The following is a 21,442-nucleotide window of genomic DNA, read 5'->3' as shown; positions in this document are numbered from 1 at the left end:
CGACATGACGGGTAGGGTAAGGGTAAGTTGATGCACGTACACTGTTAGTCTGGTCGTTCTCATGCAGAGGAAGCAGCAAGCATAGGCAGGCTACTAAGCAGCTTAAATAAGGCGCCTTGTATGAGGTTTGCCAATTGAATGCGTAGAAGGGAATCAGCTGAGCCATCAGCTGATGTGGGCAGGCTTGAGATCGCTGCTGTCAGCTGATGTAGCTGGGATTGTGAGCTGGGCTTGACATCGCGGCCTGCCTGAACTAAGGCTATGCTCAATTCAAGAGTTTTTCACAAAAACTCAGCAAATCTGCTTCATCCGGACTGTGTGGGTGGGGTTTGATCATATTTGATTGACAGTACTGGCAACATAACCAGAAAAAAACAACTACTGTCATCACATTTTGATTCAAATCTTGATTGATGTATAAAAGTACATGACATCAACATCTTTTCCAACTAGGCCCCGTCCACTTAAAACCAGTGAGAATAGCACAGACACATTAAAAAAAAAAAAAAAAAATTTAATTCTATGTGAAATAATCAAAACTTCTAATTTTGGCAGAAAATTTTGTTCATTTAGAACCCAATCGCTCAGAATAAGAAGCTGATTGAGGAAAAAAGGGTTTCAGGGCCTTTAATGTCAGTGACCACAGTGATTATATTAAGGTTATTGCTCTCTCATTAGTAACTCAATGTACTAAAAATCTAAAAAAAAATAAATAAATAAAGCTCAGAAGATTCTGAGAGTGGAAAAAGTGGATCTTTCTTGCCTAATCACCAACCAAACCCTGTACTCCCTCCTACTGTTCATTAAAGTGATGCTTTACTTTGATAGGGCAGGTTTATTTTTTAGTGCACATACAAAACAAAACCGGCTGCTCTGGGGACCTGCAGTCAGCACCACTTTTTGAACACACTGTCTAAAAATCACACTTCTAACACTTTGACAAACAAGATAAATTAGACACAAAAAGATTTTTTTGCAATTATCAGTGGAAAAAAAGGTTACAAATGCTTTTGGTGACAGCTCCTTAGAGGGTTCGGAGCAACCAACGGCTTTCACCTTTGCTCCGAATGCCCCTCTATGGAGTTGTGCGTGCTGACCAGTGAAAACACTTTACTTAAACTGCTTTAAAATGTTTCTAACTAAACAAAAAGTGCATTTGATTGCAAGCAAAAATACACGCTGGATGTTTGGGTTAGAGGGCTGTAATTATCTTGGAACAATGTGGAATTGTTGTAATTATAATGCAAATGTTTTAAGTGCATTCATTATGAGATGGAACACAAATTTTTACAAAACCCATTCATTAAAAAAGAAAAGTAAAACTCACTGAAATGTTAACAGGGTCGACTTTGAAAAACCTTTTCTTTACAAACAAATTTAAGTTTGCAAAGTCGTCTATTGAAAAGATTGCATGGACTTAAATGTTACCCAACTGTGCACTTTCCCACCAACACTTTTATGAAATACAATGACTCATTGTCATGTCATTAGATTTTTCTTTATTTCAGATCTGAAAGCTGGGACAGAATAAAACCTGTATTTCGTAAAGTATAAAGTAATAGTAGCATAGTATAAAGTAAAACAAACCATGCTGACAGCATTCTTCTTCATCATTAGCGCTACATGATATCGCCGGGGGGTCGGTGCTCGTATACAGTATTTGTGCATGCATTCACACACACACACGTACACACAGCGCGGGGCAGCTACGGGGCTAATTTGTTTGGAAGGAATTAATTAGACATTATTAGGGGGAAAACAATGGAGCAGAGGCAGGGTGTTTAACGGTGGGACGTCAAAGAGGCAAACCTGTCACGGAACAATAGGCTAATATCCACCCACTGCTTCCCGGCTACTGCTCAATTACGTTATCACACAATAGGACACAGTACACACAAACACACACAAATAAATTCGAGCAGCTAGTGCGTTTTCTGATCAGCCCTCAGTCTGAACATTCATTCATAACTGAGAGACAGGATAGGTTGTGTTTGTGTAATTATGTATGTGTGTGTTTCTAATTGAGCAGATGTTTCAGTATTAAAAGCTATCCGCTCTTATACCTTCAAGGCAGACACTGCAGCTGCTGTTGACGTGTCTGCAGTTGATGAACCCGAAACCCAACGACAGAACAAAATGCAGAGGTACGGCCTGATATCACTTCTATTCTTGCTTCACACTAATTTCTTCAGATCTCAATCCAATCTAATCCTCTCTCAACACCTTCCCTAAATCTGCTTTACCACCGCAGTCCGTGGCTGCACTCCAAACTGCCCCCCACCAGTCGAGTTCTTTTCCTCACACCACCTCCTCCTCCCTCCTCCCCTTACAGCCACTTCCTGAGAACGGCCAAGGCAGAGTTGAAGGTGAACTGGGCCTGGTGGGTTCCGCGGTAAGCCAGCAGCAGGGAACCCGCCTCGGGCCCATGGCCCGCCGCCAGCAGCTCAGCGGCAGCTTTCTCTACGTCCCAGCCTCCCTCCTGCTGGTGGGACAGCATGTGAGAGCTGAGCACAGGGTACAGGGCCGAGGAGACGCAGCCCACCAGGAGCCCGGCGTCCAGGAGCCCCGACAGAAGCTCTGCGTCACATGAGGAAGCTGTCTCCTGGAGGAAAAAGAGAGGAAGGAGGAAGTGTAAACACACATGTGGTGACAGAGTCAGGAGAAACTAACTTTCCTGTTTAAGTGTGAGTGGGTTTTTTGTTTTGTTTTTTATCCCTGTGAATACACGCCAAGAGTAACAGCCAGAATTTTGGCAAATATGCAACCAGTCTCCCTGCCAGGTTATCAGCTACCATTCAGCATAACTGTTCTACTCTGAACACCCACTGGCTGATAAAAGACTGAAAGTGGCTGGTAAATTTGGAGATTTACCAGCCACAGTTGTCTGTAGAAACAAGAGGTATTGTAGCTTCCTGCAGCAGCAGCAGTATTTTGAGGCTGTGTGTGATTACAATGTTACAAGCTTGAAAACACCTGATGAGGTCAGAGGTCAAATCCTGTGTTGACCGTGTGGCTGACCACCATTCCCATGCGCACACACACACACACACACACACACACACACACACACACACACACACACACACACACACACCCCAAACCCTTCTCTTCTTCTGCAGTTATTTGCAGCTGTGAGAGGAACATTCTCAGTTACTAAAACAATAATAAACACATGTTCATATAGCCATAAATAGACCTTTACGTAATATTTTAATCCCATCTTCCGCCTCTTTACATCAATGAATTGCATGCAAATTCAAACAGCTAAATGCCGTTGGGGCTGCTGTGAGTGGTTTAAAGGCCATGGAGAAGCAAGGCTGAGTGCTGGGATTGATAGGCCATCTCTCTGCCTCTCTGTGACTCAGCCCATCTCCTCTGCATCCTCTCACCTGTTTGTCTCTATTATTAAGCTTGCACTTGCACAACTATACACGCATATTTGCACGCATGCACACACATAGACAAAAGCGAGTCCCTGTCAGGGTATTTCTGGAGCTGAGGCAGATCAATTATAAATGTGAAGCTCTTGCTTTCTATTCTGTAGTAGAGAAGGGGAGCAGGCCTGGATGAATTCCTCTCCCTCACCTCTAAAATCTCTCATCTCTGTGCCGCCCTCGCTCCATTTTTTCTCTCCTTTAAGGACAATTCATCCTTAAAAAACATAAAACGGTTATAAAGAATCCCTACACTCATGTGATGATGGATATTAGTGAACCTGAACGTCTCACATGAGAGTTGAGAGACGTTCAGCTGTTGTCGTTGAAAATGACACTGTCCCCTTGTGGAATCTTGTTTTGCACATAAAATAAGTTGTACCTTGTAGTAATGCGAGTGGATCCGAAAAAGAACATTGTCACTGTGTCTTAAGATTCATAGTTTAATCTATTGTTAATATTATTATAATAATATTATTATTAATTTAATTCATTGTAAAAGTATTCTGGATTTGGATGCATTTACCATTTGAATACAAGTTCTTGGTTGCTTTGGTACCAAAGGGAGACAGAAAGTTGACACATAACAGTTTTAGAGATACACTATGTCAGGCATGACTAATAATTTAATTTCTCCATTCCATTAAGAGACGGGATCAGATGAATCATGACAAGCTGGGGGAGGGAGGAGGGCCAGAGAGAGAAGACAGACGGAGACATTTTTGAATCTTGAAACAGAGGTGGATGGGGAGGTCATCCGGTAATAATGAGAATGAAGGGAAAGGAAGACAAGAGAGAAGGGAGGGCTTAGAAGAGTGGAAAATGTATGACGGAGAAGGATGGAGGGAGGGAGCCGGAGAGGATAAAGGCAGACATGCACTGAAAGCATCAGATACATACATTTTTAAGTGCACCAACTGTTTCCAAGGGCCGAATCCACACTAGAACCAAGGAGAGGCACCTCAAAACAACTTAACACTTCAGCTTCAAACTTTTGAATTTGGAGCTTCAACAGAGGCCTATAACAAATGTTCTACAAGGGATTTTCTGGAGCTGCATTGAGCGTTGACCTATTTTGAAGCTCAATATGTTACAAAGATGATTTCAAACTTTACAGATAAAGAAGCAAGTAACGTACATTTCTCAGAAGTATGGACAGAATATGATCAAATAGTTCTAGTGTCCAAACGTACCATCAAGAAATGTGTGTGCGCAGATTTTCACCCGCCCAGGACTTCTTTGTCGTTGTTTTACAAGGATAATTGGTTTATTACAGCTTGGGTTTTTTGTTTTTCAAGTTTTGACCTTCACTCTTATCGGTTATGATATCACTGTACTCAACAAAGTATTTCCTGAGATCTGGGAACACAGTGACAGTACAACAACAAAGTTACACGAGGCAAGAAACACAACGGTTAGATGATGAGACAGGCTGTAAACAAGACACGTGTTTAGCCAGATTATCTAAACCACATTGTTTGGAGGTAAAAACCAAAAGTGAGTGCACCTGCAATGTTAACATCCTTCACTGCACAGCAAAATTGTGCACACACAACTACAGCAAGTACAGTCGGTCAAATTTGGATGTTTGCAACAGACAGTTTGGGTAATAATTTCTCTTACAAATAGGGCTGAAACAATCAGTCGATTGACTGCAAATTAATCGGCAACTATTTTGATAATCGATTAATCATTTAAGTGATTTATCAAGGACAAATGCCATCCATTCTCTTGCTGCAGCTTTTTCAATGTGAGGATTTGCTGCTTTTCTGTGATTTATATCATTATAAACTAAATATCTTTGGGTTTTTGACTGTTTTGCAGCCCTACTTACAAATAAGTTAAATAAGTCTTATTATCTGACCACTCGTGTTTATTGCCCTGTCGGACTTCTTTTCTCCAACGTTGCCACGTTACCAGATCTCAACTATTAACTTGGTGAATGCAATCTTATTAGTACCCATAGAAATTAGGTCAGAACTACAACAAGACAAGAGTCTACAGCCATGCTAACAGCTTTGTGAGGCTGTACAGCTGTGCTTTGAGCTAAATGCTAACATCAGCATGCTAACATGTTCACAATGCCAATGCTGATGTTTAGCAGGTATAATGTTTACCATGTTAAACACGCTGAGCTTAGTGTGTTAGCATGGTAAGATTTGCTAATTAGCACTAAACACAAAGTACAGCTGAGGCTGATGGGAATGTCACTAGTTTTCGTCATAAACCAAAGTATTGGACAAATAAAAAATTTGACCTGTTGGTGGTGCTAGATGAAAAGTCAGAGGATAACTTCAATTCAACCTGAGGGGGACATGAATGTCTGTATGAAATTTTCATGGCATTCCATCCAATAGTTGTTGAGACATTTCACTAAAAAGGAACAAAGTCAACCTGCTGGTGGAGCTAGAGGAAATGTGAGGGGATCATCAAAGTCAGCAGGATTCATCTTCTGAGAAAATGAATGTCTGTACTAAAGTTCATGGCAATCCATCCAATAGTTGTTGAGATACTTCAGTCTGGCCCAAAGTGGTGGTCCGACAGACCGACATTGCCATCTGTAGAGCCACAACACTAGCATGACTACAAACAAGACCAAAAATATAATTAACTGGAATAATTCTTCACTATTTTTACTTTGTTAAATGTGGCCTTGCAGTGCCCTTTGAGGCTATTAGTATGATTAAAAGCTGTACAAATAAATGTGACTTGATTTGACCTGAAGGCTCGCTAATCACTGAAATCACCTTCTGCACTGTTTGGCTATAATGAGGGCTTACACATACAGAATACACATGGCTCGGCATGGCACATACATGGAAACCACTGGTCTGAAAGCTCTACCAGGTTGCATTTAAAAATAAGAAGAAGAGCATATTTATGACACTCTGAAATGTATCAACCTTCAGGAAGGGGAAATGCAGGTGCCAGCAGTGCTGTGGATGCTTCAGATATCACACCTGCACAGTTTAGAAACAACACGCATATATTATCACATCCAGTGAGTTTGAGCTACCCGGGATGTGTAGAGATTTAGAGGACAAAGATTCAGTCTTGTGCTATGACCATTTTAGGGACGGGAATATAATCATATTGCAAACACACACAAACAAACATAACTATACCTACTACTAATTGTGTCTTTCCTGCATTTCCTGGTCCATCATGGAAGAGAGAAAAGCACAGAACATCATTGAAGCACAGGCCTGGTCCTCTGTGCTCAGTGACTGACACACACACACACACGCACACGCACACGCACACGCACACACCTCCCAGGCTATTACTGTTTGACGGTGTCAAGAGAGACAGCAGATTTGAGTCTTAGAGTCAGTTGGATTGACAGTCGAGCTGAAAATAGATGTGAAGGAGCAGCAGCGAGATAGAAGGATGGAGGGGAATCTTGATATCAGAGTGGAGGAGATAACTTTATGCCCTTTTACAGCACGAACAGCTCTGTCACATTTCAGGCATTGCTGTTCGTCCAGAGTTCACACCTGCTGTAAGTATGCAGTATATGGTAGACAGCTGAGTGTAATGACAAAGTTCAGATGATCACTACCTACACATACTGTCTTGAATCTGAAATCTTCTTATCCTTGGTTTATATTCTTTACTAAAGTCGCAATTACAGCCATGGCAAAATAATAATCCTGCTATGCTTTTCTTCTACAGCTACTGAGAAATATAGTTAACTCTAGGACAATACTTCATTCATTTAGTAACTATTATCTACTTCTTAATACTGTGAAACTTCATGAAAGCATGGTAGGGATAATAATTCAATATTTTCATTTAATAACTTTCAGTGGAATCATATCACAATGATATAATCATATATTATCATTCTGCAAATTAATGATTCCAAGCAAGCTCTAATTAAAGGAAGCACGCTTATTTGCTTTCTTGCAGATAGTTAGACAAGAAGATCAATGCCACTCTCATATGCGTCCATTAAATATGCAGCTATAGCAAGGAGATTAACTTAACTTGCCACACAGATATGGGCTAGCCGTTTCCCCCTGCTTCCAGTCTTTATGCTAAGCTAAAGCAACCTCTTGCTGGCTCCAGCTTCATATTTAGCGTAAAGACATGAGTGGCATCGATCTTCTCATCTAACTCTCAGGAAGAAAGCAAATAAGCATATTTCTCAAACTGACAAACAGCTAAATTAGTTATCATAGTTATTGTTTTACATGTATGATGAGTTTGGTCTCATAATCATAATTGGTCTGATTCAAACAATGGAGGACAGACTAACCAATTTGATAGTTTTAAATGTGTTTTTGCTACATTTGCCATATCATGATTTAAATATGACATTTACAGCTGAAGTGAACCACAAACTGAAGTCACAGCGTTCAACTGTCTGGTACGCCATCCCCCGAGTTGAGTCTATAGCTAACAATTCAGTCTGCTGTACCTCTCACACACCTGTATATCCATCCATACTGCCTCCCTCCTCCTGTGACACTTCCTTCCTCACCATTCTCTCTCTCTCTCTCTCTCTCTCTCTCTCTCTCTCTCTCTCTCTCTGAGTTTTTGAGTTTCCCCAGCGGTCTGTCCAGACCTCGCCTTTACAAACAGTTCATCGCAAACATAATCTGACTGAGGAGGGAATATATCCATCATGCCTTCCTTTCTTTCTCAAAGGTCAACAGCTCGGAGAACATAAAAACCTGTCCTGAGGTGTATGTATTTTTGTGCACAGGTGTGTGTGTGTGTGTGTGTGTGTCAGGTTAAAAGCCCCTCCAAGTCTTCTCTAAAGGTTCAAACAACACTTTGTCTGTCTCTTCAGTGAAGTGAAAACAAGAGGCATCTTCTGTCTCGGGTGTGTGTGTGTGTGTGTGTGCTCGCGCTCGCTGCTGGTGTGTGCCGTGAGTGAATGAACAAACACTCAGCGTGACAAGAGAACTGACACAACAAACTGCAGCCATGAAATGTCCAACCCCCCTCTCGCTCTTGTTATTACCTTCTCATTTCTTGCTGTCTCACCCTGTGAAAGACAGCCAAGGTTGTCTTTCCTGCATGTTTTCAGTGGCCGCTAAATGTTGCCTGATTGGTCTGGTCAATTTTTCACACCCTTGATTTCTATTCTTGCTCTGCACGTCTCTCATTTCCTGTATACGTCCTTTTTCCGCCCTGTCTCTCCCTGAGCTGAACCCGGCTGAGAGCTTAATTGGAATTACCGTGCACGTACAATGCCTAATACATAATGCATGGCCGAGCCTTCTTTTATCATTTAAATCATAAAGCTTCTTTGGAATGCCAGACAACACTCAACTATCTATTTCCCTCCTTCTCTCATCCTTTTCTCTCCTTCCCTCAGGCTCTGCTTCCCATCCCTCCATCCTAGCTGTCCCTAGGCTTTAGTGGTGCACCAAACGGAGCGGGCGCGCACACACACACACACACGCGCACGCACACAACAACAAACAGTCCTTGCTTACAGCGCGACATGATCGAAAGTGACAGAAGAAGAGGCTGTGAAGCCAAAAAAATAAAAATAAAAGTGGGCTGTGACGCACAGGAGCAAACACAAACACACATACATGCAGTGAGCAAATCAGGGATCAATGCACTGAGTTGCAAGCAAACACAGCTAGATTAACAGGTCCAATATGGCACAAAAGCTGTAAACAAGCCCTCTTAAGCAAGCAATTAGACACATACTCGATTCAGTGAGTATGTGTCACACACTCATGCACACACAGCCTCTTGTCTTCACTCCATTGGGCAGATGGACAAGGTGTATGTGATTCTTTGGAGAGGTCATGGCATGACAGGCCTGTTAAAGTTTGGCTTTCTCCAAATGCCATAGTAAGGATGTAGTAAGACAGATACCCGGCAAAAGAGTAAGGAATGGAAAACACAGTGGGCCCTATTTAACGATCTATAGCGCATGATCTAAAGTGCATGGCGCAAGTGCTTTTAGAGTGTATCCACTCCACTAGTTAAACGGCGCATAATCTGGGCACAAAGTAAGGTGCAAAGGGGTTGAATTTAGTCTCTTAATTAATCATTGGTGTGTTTTGGGTGTAACATGAATTAAACCAGTCAGAGTGATGTAACTGTGTGTATGGCTGAACTTCGGGTAGATTGTTACATGCCTCCAACAGAACTGAGGGGATGCTGGAATGACCCACTTGCAAAGAAATGCAGCGCAGCAGTGACTTTGACAGCAACGGGGAGTGCACAAGGACAGCTGGCATTAGTCTCCAAATCATCTGACAGGAGATTACAGCCTGGCGGGATAAGCGAAGTTTATAGCAGCACTTGTCTTCACTGAGGGACAGGTATGTGGTCCTTAGCCAGTAGACCCTCTGCCTCCGCTGTCTCCCAATCCTCTGTCCCATCAACAACTCCATTTGACTGCATATGAGCAAATGCACCAATATTCAACTGAGGAGGAGCACTGCTGCACGTCCCTGTGTGTGTAACAAGCAGAGTGTGCATGCGTTGTGAACCCACCTATGTAGGCGCATCTTACTATCTGAATAATGCTCCCTTTAAATAGCAGGAAAATACTGTGCCATTGACTTTAGACCAGGTTTTTGTTGTGCAATGGCGGAAACACTTTCTGCTGCCTCAAGTTAGCAATGTGCCAACAATGTGCCTGACCACACCTCATTTTAAGATCAACTCGCTCATGGGCTCAAGTACATTTGAAACTTACACAACGTGGGCGCTGGGTGTGAAAATGACAACTGCGTCGGACAGAAACTAGTAATGACACTTGCGCTGCACTGTGCGCTGGGTGTAAGATAGGGCCCAGTGTGTTTAACTGTTCAAATGTAAGCTGCAATTGTTAGCATGTCCAGTTAAATATCTTACTTCCTACAGTAGTTCCCTAGTGTGACTTCCAAGGCCAAGAGTTGGCATATCATGAATCATCAAGTGGTTAGGATGCTAACTAGGGTTGCCAACTGCCCCTTACTTGTAAACTAAAAAAAAGACATGTTCCATATTGAACTGATACGGGATGCGCGTTCTCTATTGGAGAGAAATGTTACAGGTTACTATTAAGACAGGGCGATTTGTATAGAAATAAAAGGAAACCCTCCTGTTCTGTTATCCCTCAGCCTGTCTGTCACATTATATTCCACTACCCAAACAGAGAATGCGCTTCTCGTTGGTTGTGACTCATGACAGTGTTGCTACGATATGCCTGACAGCTCTCTCTCTCTCTCTCGTTGACTGACCCTTTACCGCTGGAAACATAAAAAAGTCAACCAGAGATGGCGTTTCAACCAATTCATGAAATCAGTGTGCCACAGCTGATAAAATCTGCAGTACAGTAGTCATTTCAGATGGAAAAATTGACGGTCGCCAGCTAGAAATGAGAGGCCTGCTTTTGTTGACCTTCTGAAATCAAGGACCCATTGTTTAAAAACTTACTGAGCATTTTGGGTGGTAAATCTGCCACTGTTATTATTGTAAACTGCATCGTGCCATGCAGGAAGTGAAAGCCTGATAGGCGTAGCAACAGTAACTAAGGCGAGTGAGGCTTAATGAACTGTCGATTAATTAAAGTAAAATCTGACGGAGGAAGGACTTCTAGAACATTTTGTTGCAGCAAACTTTGGTGTGGACTGTAGCAGTGTATGTGTGTGCCGACAGCTCATTCATATTGGCAGGACAGCACTTATCAGCCCCTTATCTCTGTCTTCCATTAGTCGGGCTGGTGTTAACCCCTGGCTCCCTGCTCCAATGCATCCCTCTGCTCTTCCATGGTCCATGCATCTTCAGTTGGAGGAGCAGAGCGGAAAAGGAAGGAGAGGAAAGGAAGAAATGAATGGAGGGAGGGAGTTTGAGGAAGGAAGTGAAAGTGGGAAAAGGGAGAGTAGAGGAGAGGCCATATGTGTTTCTGCTCCCAGTGAAAAGAAATAAAAGCCTGCACTGTATTTTCCTGCATCATTATGAACAATACAACTTCTTCTTCATTACCTGCTCCCTCTCTACTACTTCTTTGTCTCCCTTTCAAGTCATATACACATCTCCCACTCCTTTCTTTCTTTCCTCCCCCCTTCAGTTTTAAAAACACCCACTGTGGTCTCCTCCACAGCGAAGCAAGACACAGGAAATGTGAAGCAAAATGAACACATATCTAACAATACAGCTAAATAAATTACATTTTCTCATTTACTTCTTGTGTTAAGTGGTTTTATAAGACCATTTTAATTAAAAACTAATCTTTAGAATTAATCTTTTTTTGTGATCTCAGGGGCATCTCTTTTATGAAGAAAAAGAAAAGTGTTGATACTGAGGAAAACAATGTGCACAGTAATCTATGACATCAGATACAGAGCAGAGTGCCAGAGAACACACACCGGTACTTGAAGATAAGGTCTGCCAATCCCTCAGAGTGACATGTTATTTTCATATATTTAATCAAGAGCGCTGTTCTTTGCAGAGTTGATAAATATATGGTGAATTGTGGCCAAAATCAATCTCAGGCTTGTTAGTTTAGACATAAATAAATGAAGAGTGATGCTTAGAAAACCTTTCACATGGTTTTCTATGATAAATTCATTTTGTCTGGTATGTCGGAGTGCAATAAACTGTGACAAAAGAGCAAACCTCAATGAAACACTTATAGTCATTTAATAGAAACAACAGTCAATTAACAGTTAAGCATCCTCAGTGTACTCACTCGAACTTCTGATCGACCAAGCTGAACTAAAATCAATTATTTCTGATCCTCCCTCGATAAGATCTACTGATCTGCTAATGGCTAGCTGCTGACAAGTCCCGGCTATTTGTAGATCTGATAAAAGGCCTCAGAGTGTTGTGCTCTTGTATCAGCTTGAATTTGGTCATGATGGTGAAAAATGTGCCAGCAAAGAAAAAAGTTTAAGAAGAAGAGTAGTGAACTATTCAATCATGTTAAAGGGTCATTTCACCCAAATAAAAAAAAACATTTTTAATGCCTAGGTGTATCAAACCACACAGGTAGTTTTGGTTCAATTTGTCCAGGTTTTCAGATATCTGTCTCTGAGATTTTCATTGGAAATACTTCTTTAAGCTGTTGACAGCAAAACCTGTGAATAATCCAGAGTAACGTGCAGACTGACATTTTTCTTTTTTTTTTAGTCCAATAAGGTTTTGGGAGCTCTAACCCAATGTGCGGATATTATTAAGTAAGTAACTAAGTACACTTTATTTGTATAGTGCTTTTCACAGCCATAAGTCACAAAGTGCTTTACAAAAACATTAGGATACAAGAAAGAAACAGATAAAGGGATCTGATTTGCCGGATTAGTATCGCCACCGGTACTGACCTTACTACTGTGTATCGGCCATGACGTGACAATCCATATTAAATATAGTTTCTTTGTCAATAGCTTAAAATTCAGTGTCAGGTACACTCTTTCAGTCAAACTGTGCTCAGTACATGCAAGCACACATTCACGGTAGATTACTTTGTAACGTGAACGCTGTAATTCTTATGTTTACCTTACGATCGTCACAACAAAAGATAAAGTAGTTGCAGCCGTGATACCTTTTTCAGACTTAAAATCCTATACCAGAGTGTTATATGCATTGTTTTGTTGTCTGATAAGCCTTCAAACTCATGCATCTGTTACTCAAACTCATCTCATATTTCATGATGAAATACAATCATTAGACATGATCAGCCCCTTCCGTTGTTTTAACGCAGGGCTGTTTTCGGTCTGCTTAGTTTTTAGTGCATCAGCAAACCCTGGCTTAAAAATTAATCTAAGCAGTAAGGCATACAGATTTTAAATTTGGGGAAAAGAGAGCACTGGTATTGGACTGGTGCTCGATATCGGCAGATACCCTGAGTTGATGTCCCAGACTCGATATCTCGGGAAAGAAAATGTTGGATTGCGGTATCCCTAAATACTCCATCAATTTTTCCATCATTAAATCTAATATCCTGCATTCCTTTTTAAAGATCATTTGGGTGAACAGATCCTTTCAAACAGTCTCAGGCAATCAGAGACACTACTTCAAAACAAATTAATAGCAAAACGTACATGGTATAAACACACTTTGGCAAACCGACACTCACACAGACAAAGAGAAATGCTCACACACACGTGAAAGAGAAGAGATACACACAGGCCCACACGGACAAGTACACACCCACATGCATACAACTCCACAGTGAGCAGCATTATCAGATGTATTACATGTAAGGCTATTTCTCTCCGTCGATGTTATCTTCAGATGAGCACTGTTCTGTGCTGCTCCGAACATGCCCCCGCTCATTCAGCTTTCAGGTGGCAGAAGCCAGATTATTTCTCAAAGCAGTGTGACACACTACCTGTCACTACCTGATTTATCTTTTCTGTCTTTGCTCCCATACCATCCCCTTGTTCAGTCAGGCTATGCCCCTCTGCTCTGTCCTCTCTAATTCTGTCTTGGTCTTTCTAACTTTACATTTTCATACATTTGTTCTGTGTTTTTAATTTCCCTTCTCATCCTATTTATCGCTCTAAACACCCATCCCAATTCCATTTTATTTCCTCTTCCCACATCTAAATCACATATCTTTTCCCTTAGCCCCTTTAACACCTCAGTCCCGCTCTCTTTTCTCATTGGGATAAAAGCAGTGTGCTGCTCAGGTGTACTGATATAGGAGCTTTAATGTTTCATTTAATAGGGGCTCTGTCACTTAATAGAGAGGCTTTCTCTTATCTGATCCAGGAACACAGAGAGGGTCTACTGGGTCTGAGAGGCCTACTTTGTGACAGTTGCTTATCTGATTAGGAAACAGTGGAGAGCAGCCCACAGAGTCTTAAACTATTACTCTCTTATCTGATTCTGGCTTCCGAAAACAAAAGGACAGTTAGCAATGAACGTGTGAACAATGACTTATTTGAATGTTAAGATTCTTTTGGAGAACTTCTTACTTATCTTAGGACAGTGAACAGGTTTTATAATTTTTGGCTGGAAATATACCAGACTTCCCCCATCACATCTTCATAAGTCTTATCTTTTCCTGCCTGCATTTTTTTTGTATTCCACCTTCTATTCCATCTCACACTTTTTAAAAACAGTATAGTACTGTAGTGTACAGTCCGAGGCGTGCTAGAACGTTGTTAAGTTAGTAAGTTGGATATTACCTACTGACTGAAAATAGGCAATAAAGCCTCAATAAATCAAGTAATGTACAGCCCATATCGCTGATAAATCTGAGGGGTCACCAGATGATTAAACTAAGGAGAAAAAAAAATATGTATCTGTTTCACAAAATTATGTTTATTTTTTAGACTTTTCTTCTTGTGAGATAAATGATACTTCTCTTCAGGCCTCTAAAAACCATTTAAATGAAACATTGACATTACATTCACTCATGTTCACAACAAGGCCATAACCTGTGATGAGGGGTCGCAAGTAGACATTACTTCATTTTAACAACTCATGTCCACAAGAAGGCCATAACCTGTGACGAGGGGTCGCAAGTAGACATTACTTCATTTTAAAGGGCCCCAAGCCAAACAGGTCAGGAACCACTGGATTATTTGATTAACAGAAATTACTTGATGACAATTTTGATACTCAATTCCATCATTTAAGCCATTTATCAAGCAAAAATGCTCCTCAAATGTTAGCTCAAATGTTTGAATTTGCTGCTATTCGCTGTATATCACTGTAAACTAAAAATGTTTGGGTTTTGACTGTTGGTTGGACAACACAAGAAATCTGAAGACATCACTTCAGATTTCACCGATTTTTTTCACGTTTCAGAGGCTAAATAATTGACAGATTATTTTAAAAAAAAATATCTGCATTCAAACTGTGGTCCATGCAGTGGACTCCACTTGGTCTGCATTTCAGTATGGACCATGCAGACTATTACAATGACACTTACTGCAGTCATGCCGTTGATCTGATCTAGAGTCAGCTGCAGCAGTTGCTCATCACCACTCTCAGCCATCAGTTTGAGTGCAGGCTGCTGGAGGCTCAGCTGGTTTTGGAGCAGCAGGGTGGCAATGTGTCTGATACACTGGAGAGGAAGAGAGAGAGAAAAAGGCGGGGGGTGGATAAATGAATGGATAGATGTGTTGATGAGTTGATGAAAAGAGAAGGGGGAGAGATAAACGCAAAAGTGGAATGGAAACAGGAGAAACGTAATCAGAAGATGAAGAGTAAAAAAGAGCAACGGAGAACAAAAGGGGAGAGTAGGAGACAAAGAGGAGAGAGTAGACGAGGAACAGTAAAGGTTAATCGATGTGCATATACTGTACACATGCGCAGGAACATAATACTTTTAAAAAGGTCTACACACAAACACACACATACAGCAGACACACAGTGCTGTTGCAGTCCTCCAGTAATATATGGATATCACAATACAATATGACTCCCCCATGCTCTGGCGGTTTCATTCCAGCAGATTCAAATTAAAGCTGTTCAGAACAGAGTAAAAGGCCTCCTTCTCCACCTCCCACCCCCCTCCCACACTAATATTAGACAGCCAGGCAGACACTAGCCTATTCACACTGAATAGCATTAGTGCTAAACTAATATCACAGTCAGCCGGCGCTAGATATACAGAATGGCATTACGCTTACCACTTCCATGGTGCTCAGCAGGGCATGAATAGCACTGGGGGCCGTCAGATATCAAAGAGCGGCTAGTGCCTTTAGTACATTGCAAAAAGCACTGAGCTGATGCTAACATGTTGCTGTGGGTTACATGCTTAATAGCTTTGGGCTCCTTTATTAAGATACGGGTTAAAACAGTGGCACTGTTACAGTGGGGTTACACTGAATTCAAACAAGCTTAGTCCCCTATTTTTGTAAGAATGGTAATAGCAGATGAATTGAAAATTTGTTGAAGCTGGATTTTAATTAGCAACAAAATGTACTTAAAAATATCAAGTACTCGTTATGCAGAATTGTACTGAATTATTTCATTTTGTATTTTTATTTTTGGTTATTATTACAGAGGCATTAACATAAGTAGCATGTTAATGTTGTAGCTCATTAAGGTGAAGCTAATTTTCACTATTTTATATACTGTTGGCTAGTTTAATTTAAAACAATGCGCCATATTTTATAAACTAAAATGTTAAATTGTAAAGTAACAAGCAACTATACAGTAACTGTACGGTAAAAATACAGTGTGTTTCATTTGCTGAAATGTAGTGGAGTAGAAGTAGAAATTAGTATAAAATGAAAATACTCAGGTAAAGTACAAATACCTAAAAATTGTACTTCCAGTAAATGTATTTAGTTACACTCCACCACTGCTGTATTGCATGAAACTGCAAAATAATTTTCCTGTTTGCATTTACGTTTCACAGATTCAGTCAGTCATTGCGATCAGCAATTGTAAATAGGTGAAATTATTGTTGTGGACTTCCACACTAATTTCATAAAATTTTTAGATTACTTCAAAGAAAAGAAAACACAAGCACTCATAGAAAATTATCCAAGGAGTGTTTGCTGTTTACCTGTGCAGGAAGCTTGTGTTTGGTGTTATAGAGGGATCGCACCATGGTGACAACCTGCTGACCCAGGTCTAATTTGAACTCTGACCCCTTGCCGCAGGTCAGCAGAGCCGTGGTCAGCACCACCCACGGGTTACGCTCCGACTCTGCCCTGGAGATAGAGAGCAAGACAGACCTGTGAATGTGAATCCGTGTGTTTGTGTTTAGTCTTCTGCTGAGCTTCTGTCTCTTCTGAGGTGATCGTAGAGAGAAGAACATAGACTGGCATGTGAAGTACATAAGTATACATCTGCTATATTAGTGAGTGTACACATTCAGAACATACAGTATGTAGTAAAACCAAAAACAATATTACAACATGTAAAATTACTGTAATGTTATTCATCCATTATTCTGCGCTCCTATGTCACCAGATGGTAATCCTGTTGGACAATGACTGGGTCACAGCAGCTGACTACTGTATGTACACAATATTGCATGAAAATGTACATTAAGAATAATATAAATACAGCAGCCACATAAGCATAACAGCATCAACCTTCCTTCAAATCACAGGCTGACATGAGCGCAGACAGAATTATCGGGAGGTTTGCAGACTACGTACTGAATTCTGATGTTGACATATAAGTGAGGAGGAAAGCTGTTTGACTACAATAGTCCTACAGTTAATATTTAACTGCCTACATGCTGCATTTTCCCTCTCTCTCTCTGTACAACAGGGGACAGCTTCCAAAAGTGACAGGCGGCACTTTGTTGACACGCTCAATTATGAGATCTTCAAGACCTTTGCTAATGCCTCCAGAGTAACCGATTAGCTCCCCCAAGGCTGGCAAATGCTAATGATGCTAAGGCAATATGACCGTCATGGATCAGTCATATGAAAAAAAAATGAATAAAAGATGGAAACCACAGAGCAATAATCTGTTAATTAGATCTTGCTTGACGGATGGATTCCATTTAAATTATTAATTTTATTAGTATTATCATTAGCATGGCAAGGAGAAAATGCTATACGAGAGCCCCTCTAACTGCTGGCTAACACTAATGTTAGTGGTTATGGAGGTTGTAGCTGTTAATGCAAAGCCAAGGTGTCATTGTATCTGCGTCAAGCCTCAAGAACAGAATCAAACCACATCTTCGAACCCTAGTGAGGCTGTAAATACTCATGATGTATGGAGGAAAATTCTTTGACCTCAGAATAGTGGTTAGAAAATAGGCATCGACATGCTATCACCGCAGGAAGTTAGGTTATGATTAACATGATGAGCAGTATATTAAATAATGAACAGACAGAGAAGGAAAATGAGGAGATTGGAGATGAGAGGAGGAATCTGATATGAATGTGTGCTTTGTTTTACTGTGGGTTTTTCCCACATGATAAAGGGTACATGGCAGGCACGTGAAAACGAACTCCGTTAGGCTAGTTAGTTCCTTTGTCAGGCAACTGAAACAAATAAATATGCATTAGATGGTCTATGCAATCATATTTGGAATTTTACAACCATCTGAAAGCAGCAGGACCAGTACGTCATCTCGTTTGAGGAAGTGGTGCACATTTTCAAAGCGGTGCGCAATTACGCATGTGTTATCCAGAATGGATACTTAAATTCAATCATATTCCACCAGGCTCTTGCAGACGTACACAGACGTCTTTGGTTTTGTACACACCAAACTGGTCGGCTGTAACTTGAAGTTGGAACGACTGATGATAGAAAACATCATCAGTCGTTACCTCTGCATCTGCATCCAAAAACATCAGGTAGCAACTGCCTGCGTCCTCTCCTTTCTAACAGGTCTCCAAAAAGTAGCTCTTGAAGCATGATGCTTTTATTTCCAACAGAGAAAGGCCTGTGGATGTGATAAATACAGTGAGGTAGAGCAAATACATGGCTGTCATTGTTTTGGTTAAATGTGATTGTAGCAGACAGGAAACAAGTGTGTATTTCTCTCTGGAAATGTGAATAATAGGTTAGCCTACTCACATTTGTTATTGTTGCTTCATTGCAAGCATTTAAATTTAGTTTGGACTAACTGAATGCAATTTAACTGTCCTCCAAAATATGACATCAGCATCATTATGCAAGGAAAATATGGTGACCTGACTTTCACCATCCTGACTTTCACATACTGGCCCTATATTTGTGCAGTATAAAGATACACAGAAGGATATGGATAATATGTATAATATAATCTCGTTGCTGGTGTTTTGGTCCGGGTCTAGGCTTTTCATTTGTATTTGAGAGACCTAATGATAAACATATCAGTTATTAATTTTGATCATCTGCTTATTGTAGTGCAATGCACAGAAAGGAAAGGCTTAAGAAAAGGAGAGTGAGAGAGGAGGGATATTGATACTGGTATTGGCCTATATGTAAAAATAATTTGCAGTACAGAAAATGCGTTTAAATTACATTGTCCAGTTGAAAGTGCTCGGAAAGAAATGCAAAACTAAGTACCTTTGTATAGTCATATTGGTGCAAAAGCAATGCATAATCCACATAGATCCATCCTTCCTAATTTTCCTTTCTGGAAAAAAACCTTAATCTAATGTGACTGAACTGATCTAAACAACTGAACAATGAATGAATTTCATGAAAACATGTCAAATTTGTGGTTTCTTGGTGGAATAAAGTGTTTGAACACAGCACATTATGAATAGTGTTGGGGTGGGAATAGAGAATTTGTGGGTGGGGTGAGTGCCCCCCCTTTTTTTTTTGCTTGAGCCCCTGCCCCCCAAAATGTCTGTGCACGTCCCTGGTAGATGGTAACATGCTGATAAAACCTTAGTTATATGATGAGAAGTGGTTGAAGCCTGATGTCAGATTAAGATGCTTGAAATGAGTCTTAAGAAAGCGTGTTAAACTCTGACCACAGGGTCTCCTTCCTCTGTGTGTGCCTATGTATATCTGCAAAAGAGGAGGGTGTATGCGATAGAAAGGAAGAGGCGAAGAGAGAAAGACAGCAGGGAGAACAGCAGGGCTCTTGTGTGTGGCTGTCACTGAGTAAAAAAGGCAGCTCTCCATCCAGCTACCGGGGCGTCTTGTCCTGACAAGCTGCTTCACCTTCGGATGATGTGGCCATGGGAGCAAACAGAGTCCACTTGTGCTACTGGCACAGTGCTGCTTCCTGTGCTTTACCAGGGGACAGAGAGGTACTGCTGCATGCGACTATGAGTGTCTGTGTGCTTGCCAAATCTGTCACAGGGTGCAGTGTGAGTCACAGCCAGCCTCCATTCGTGCTTTGAATCATGACTCAGTTTATGCGGACAGACTAAAGGATAAGCCTTTTTAGATCCAACTCAATATTGCTCTCAAAACAGCCTCTTACAGAAACAAATCTCTACTCTACAGACACACACACCGTAAACACACTTCTATCCTATCTAGGATTAAATGCTGAGTCAGACTAACAGTTAAGGTTAACCATGTGTCTCTCACACTAAGAGATAACGCCCTCAAGTATTAACAGAACATCTTAAATGGGGCATTTGAAGTGAAGTTGTTCTGAGTTTTGTGTCCCAAATTATGACTGCCATATATATTGCAGCCGTTACACATAAAATGCACACTGATCACAGATCAGACCGAAATTTCAGGCTTCAAAGAACATTACAGCGTACTGCAGTTAGTGTATGTATGCATGTTGCAGCAAATTAACTTGAGCAATTCAAATGAGGACAACTAAAGAGACAAGAAAAAACAAAATCCATAATCATAAGCTGGGTTTGCACTCAGCATTGTGTTTGCATTTAAATCTGAAATACAGTACAACAGCTCAGTCTGCACTTAAAAGAAATGATTATAGCCGACTGTCCCAGCAGTGATCGCAAAGTCAGTGGAGTGTCAGTGGAATCGAAAAGACACTGGCTTAACACAAACCCAATGACAACACTATTGTCCATTACAAATCAACAATAATAACCATTTTCACACATGCTCCTGTTTCTTTTTATTCTATTTGTTACACTGCCACAACTCTAAAAAACAATTTTCCCCTTATTTTGAAAACTTTAATAGTCTCCCTTACAGTTATTTTCACCTCCACACTAAGCAGCTTTCTCTCGTGTCGGATCAGACAAAACAAGATCAGCCTGAAAATGGCCTGAACCAACAGGCAACAGGAGTTGAGAACAAAAATTTATGTCAGACAGAACAATCTGTCTTTTATCCTGTGTAGTTGGGGGGGCATTCTGAATCTAATCTAATTCCACATTAAGAACTTTTCCAGGGGCTCGGGAACCATTTCAGAAACTCAGGAACTTTACCTGCATTTGGACCAGAGGAGCTAAACTACCTCACCATAGTTTCTGGCCCCAGAAACCTTCAGACAGCAGCAGATGACTGAGGGGTGAACAGAGCATGCACTACATTGCATGAACTGTATCTGAAAATTGTGTGTGTGTGTGTGTGTGTGAGAAAGAAACCCTCTTAATATTCCAATAAACAAACGTTAACATAAATACATTTAACTGTTTTTCCAACTCTAGTCAATAAATGTTTAAGCTGTGCTGCAAGCTGCAGCTGTGAAGTATTCTGTTTCTACTCAGTACTAACACAAATTACTAACAACTACTAATATTTTT

General features: G+C 40.8%; 1 protein-coding gene across 1 annotated transcript in view; it reads right to left on the bottom strand.

Annotated features, from left to right (window-relative positions):
* Positions 1-1,482: 1,482 nt before the first annotated feature.
* nbas (NBAS subunit of NRZ tethering complex) overlaps positions 1,483-21,442 on the bottom strand; it is a 152,548-nt gene continuing 132,588 nt past the window's right edge. Inside the window, exons 51-53 of the mRNA XM_044169800.1 lie at positions 16,864-17,011; positions 15,277-15,411; positions 1,483-2,602 (exon numbers count right to left, since the gene is read on the bottom strand). Of these exons, the coding sequence (XP_044025735.1) occupies positions 2,327-2,602; positions 15,277-15,411; positions 16,864-17,011 (559 nt within the window). The 3' untranslated portion in view covers positions 1,483-2,326. The remainder of the gene's footprint in view (positions 2,603-15,276; positions 15,412-16,863; positions 17,012-21,442) is intronic.

The sequence above is a fragment of the Siniperca chuatsi genome, linkage group LG16 (genome assembly GCF_020085105.1).
Source record: "Siniperca chuatsi isolate FFG_IHB_CAS linkage group LG16, ASM2008510v1, whole genome shotgun sequence".
NCBI classification, from domain to species: domain Eukaryota; kingdom Metazoa; phylum Chordata; class Actinopteri; order Centrarchiformes; family Sinipercidae; genus Siniperca; species Siniperca chuatsi.
This window is presented reverse-complemented; position numbering and strand designations above follow the sequence as displayed.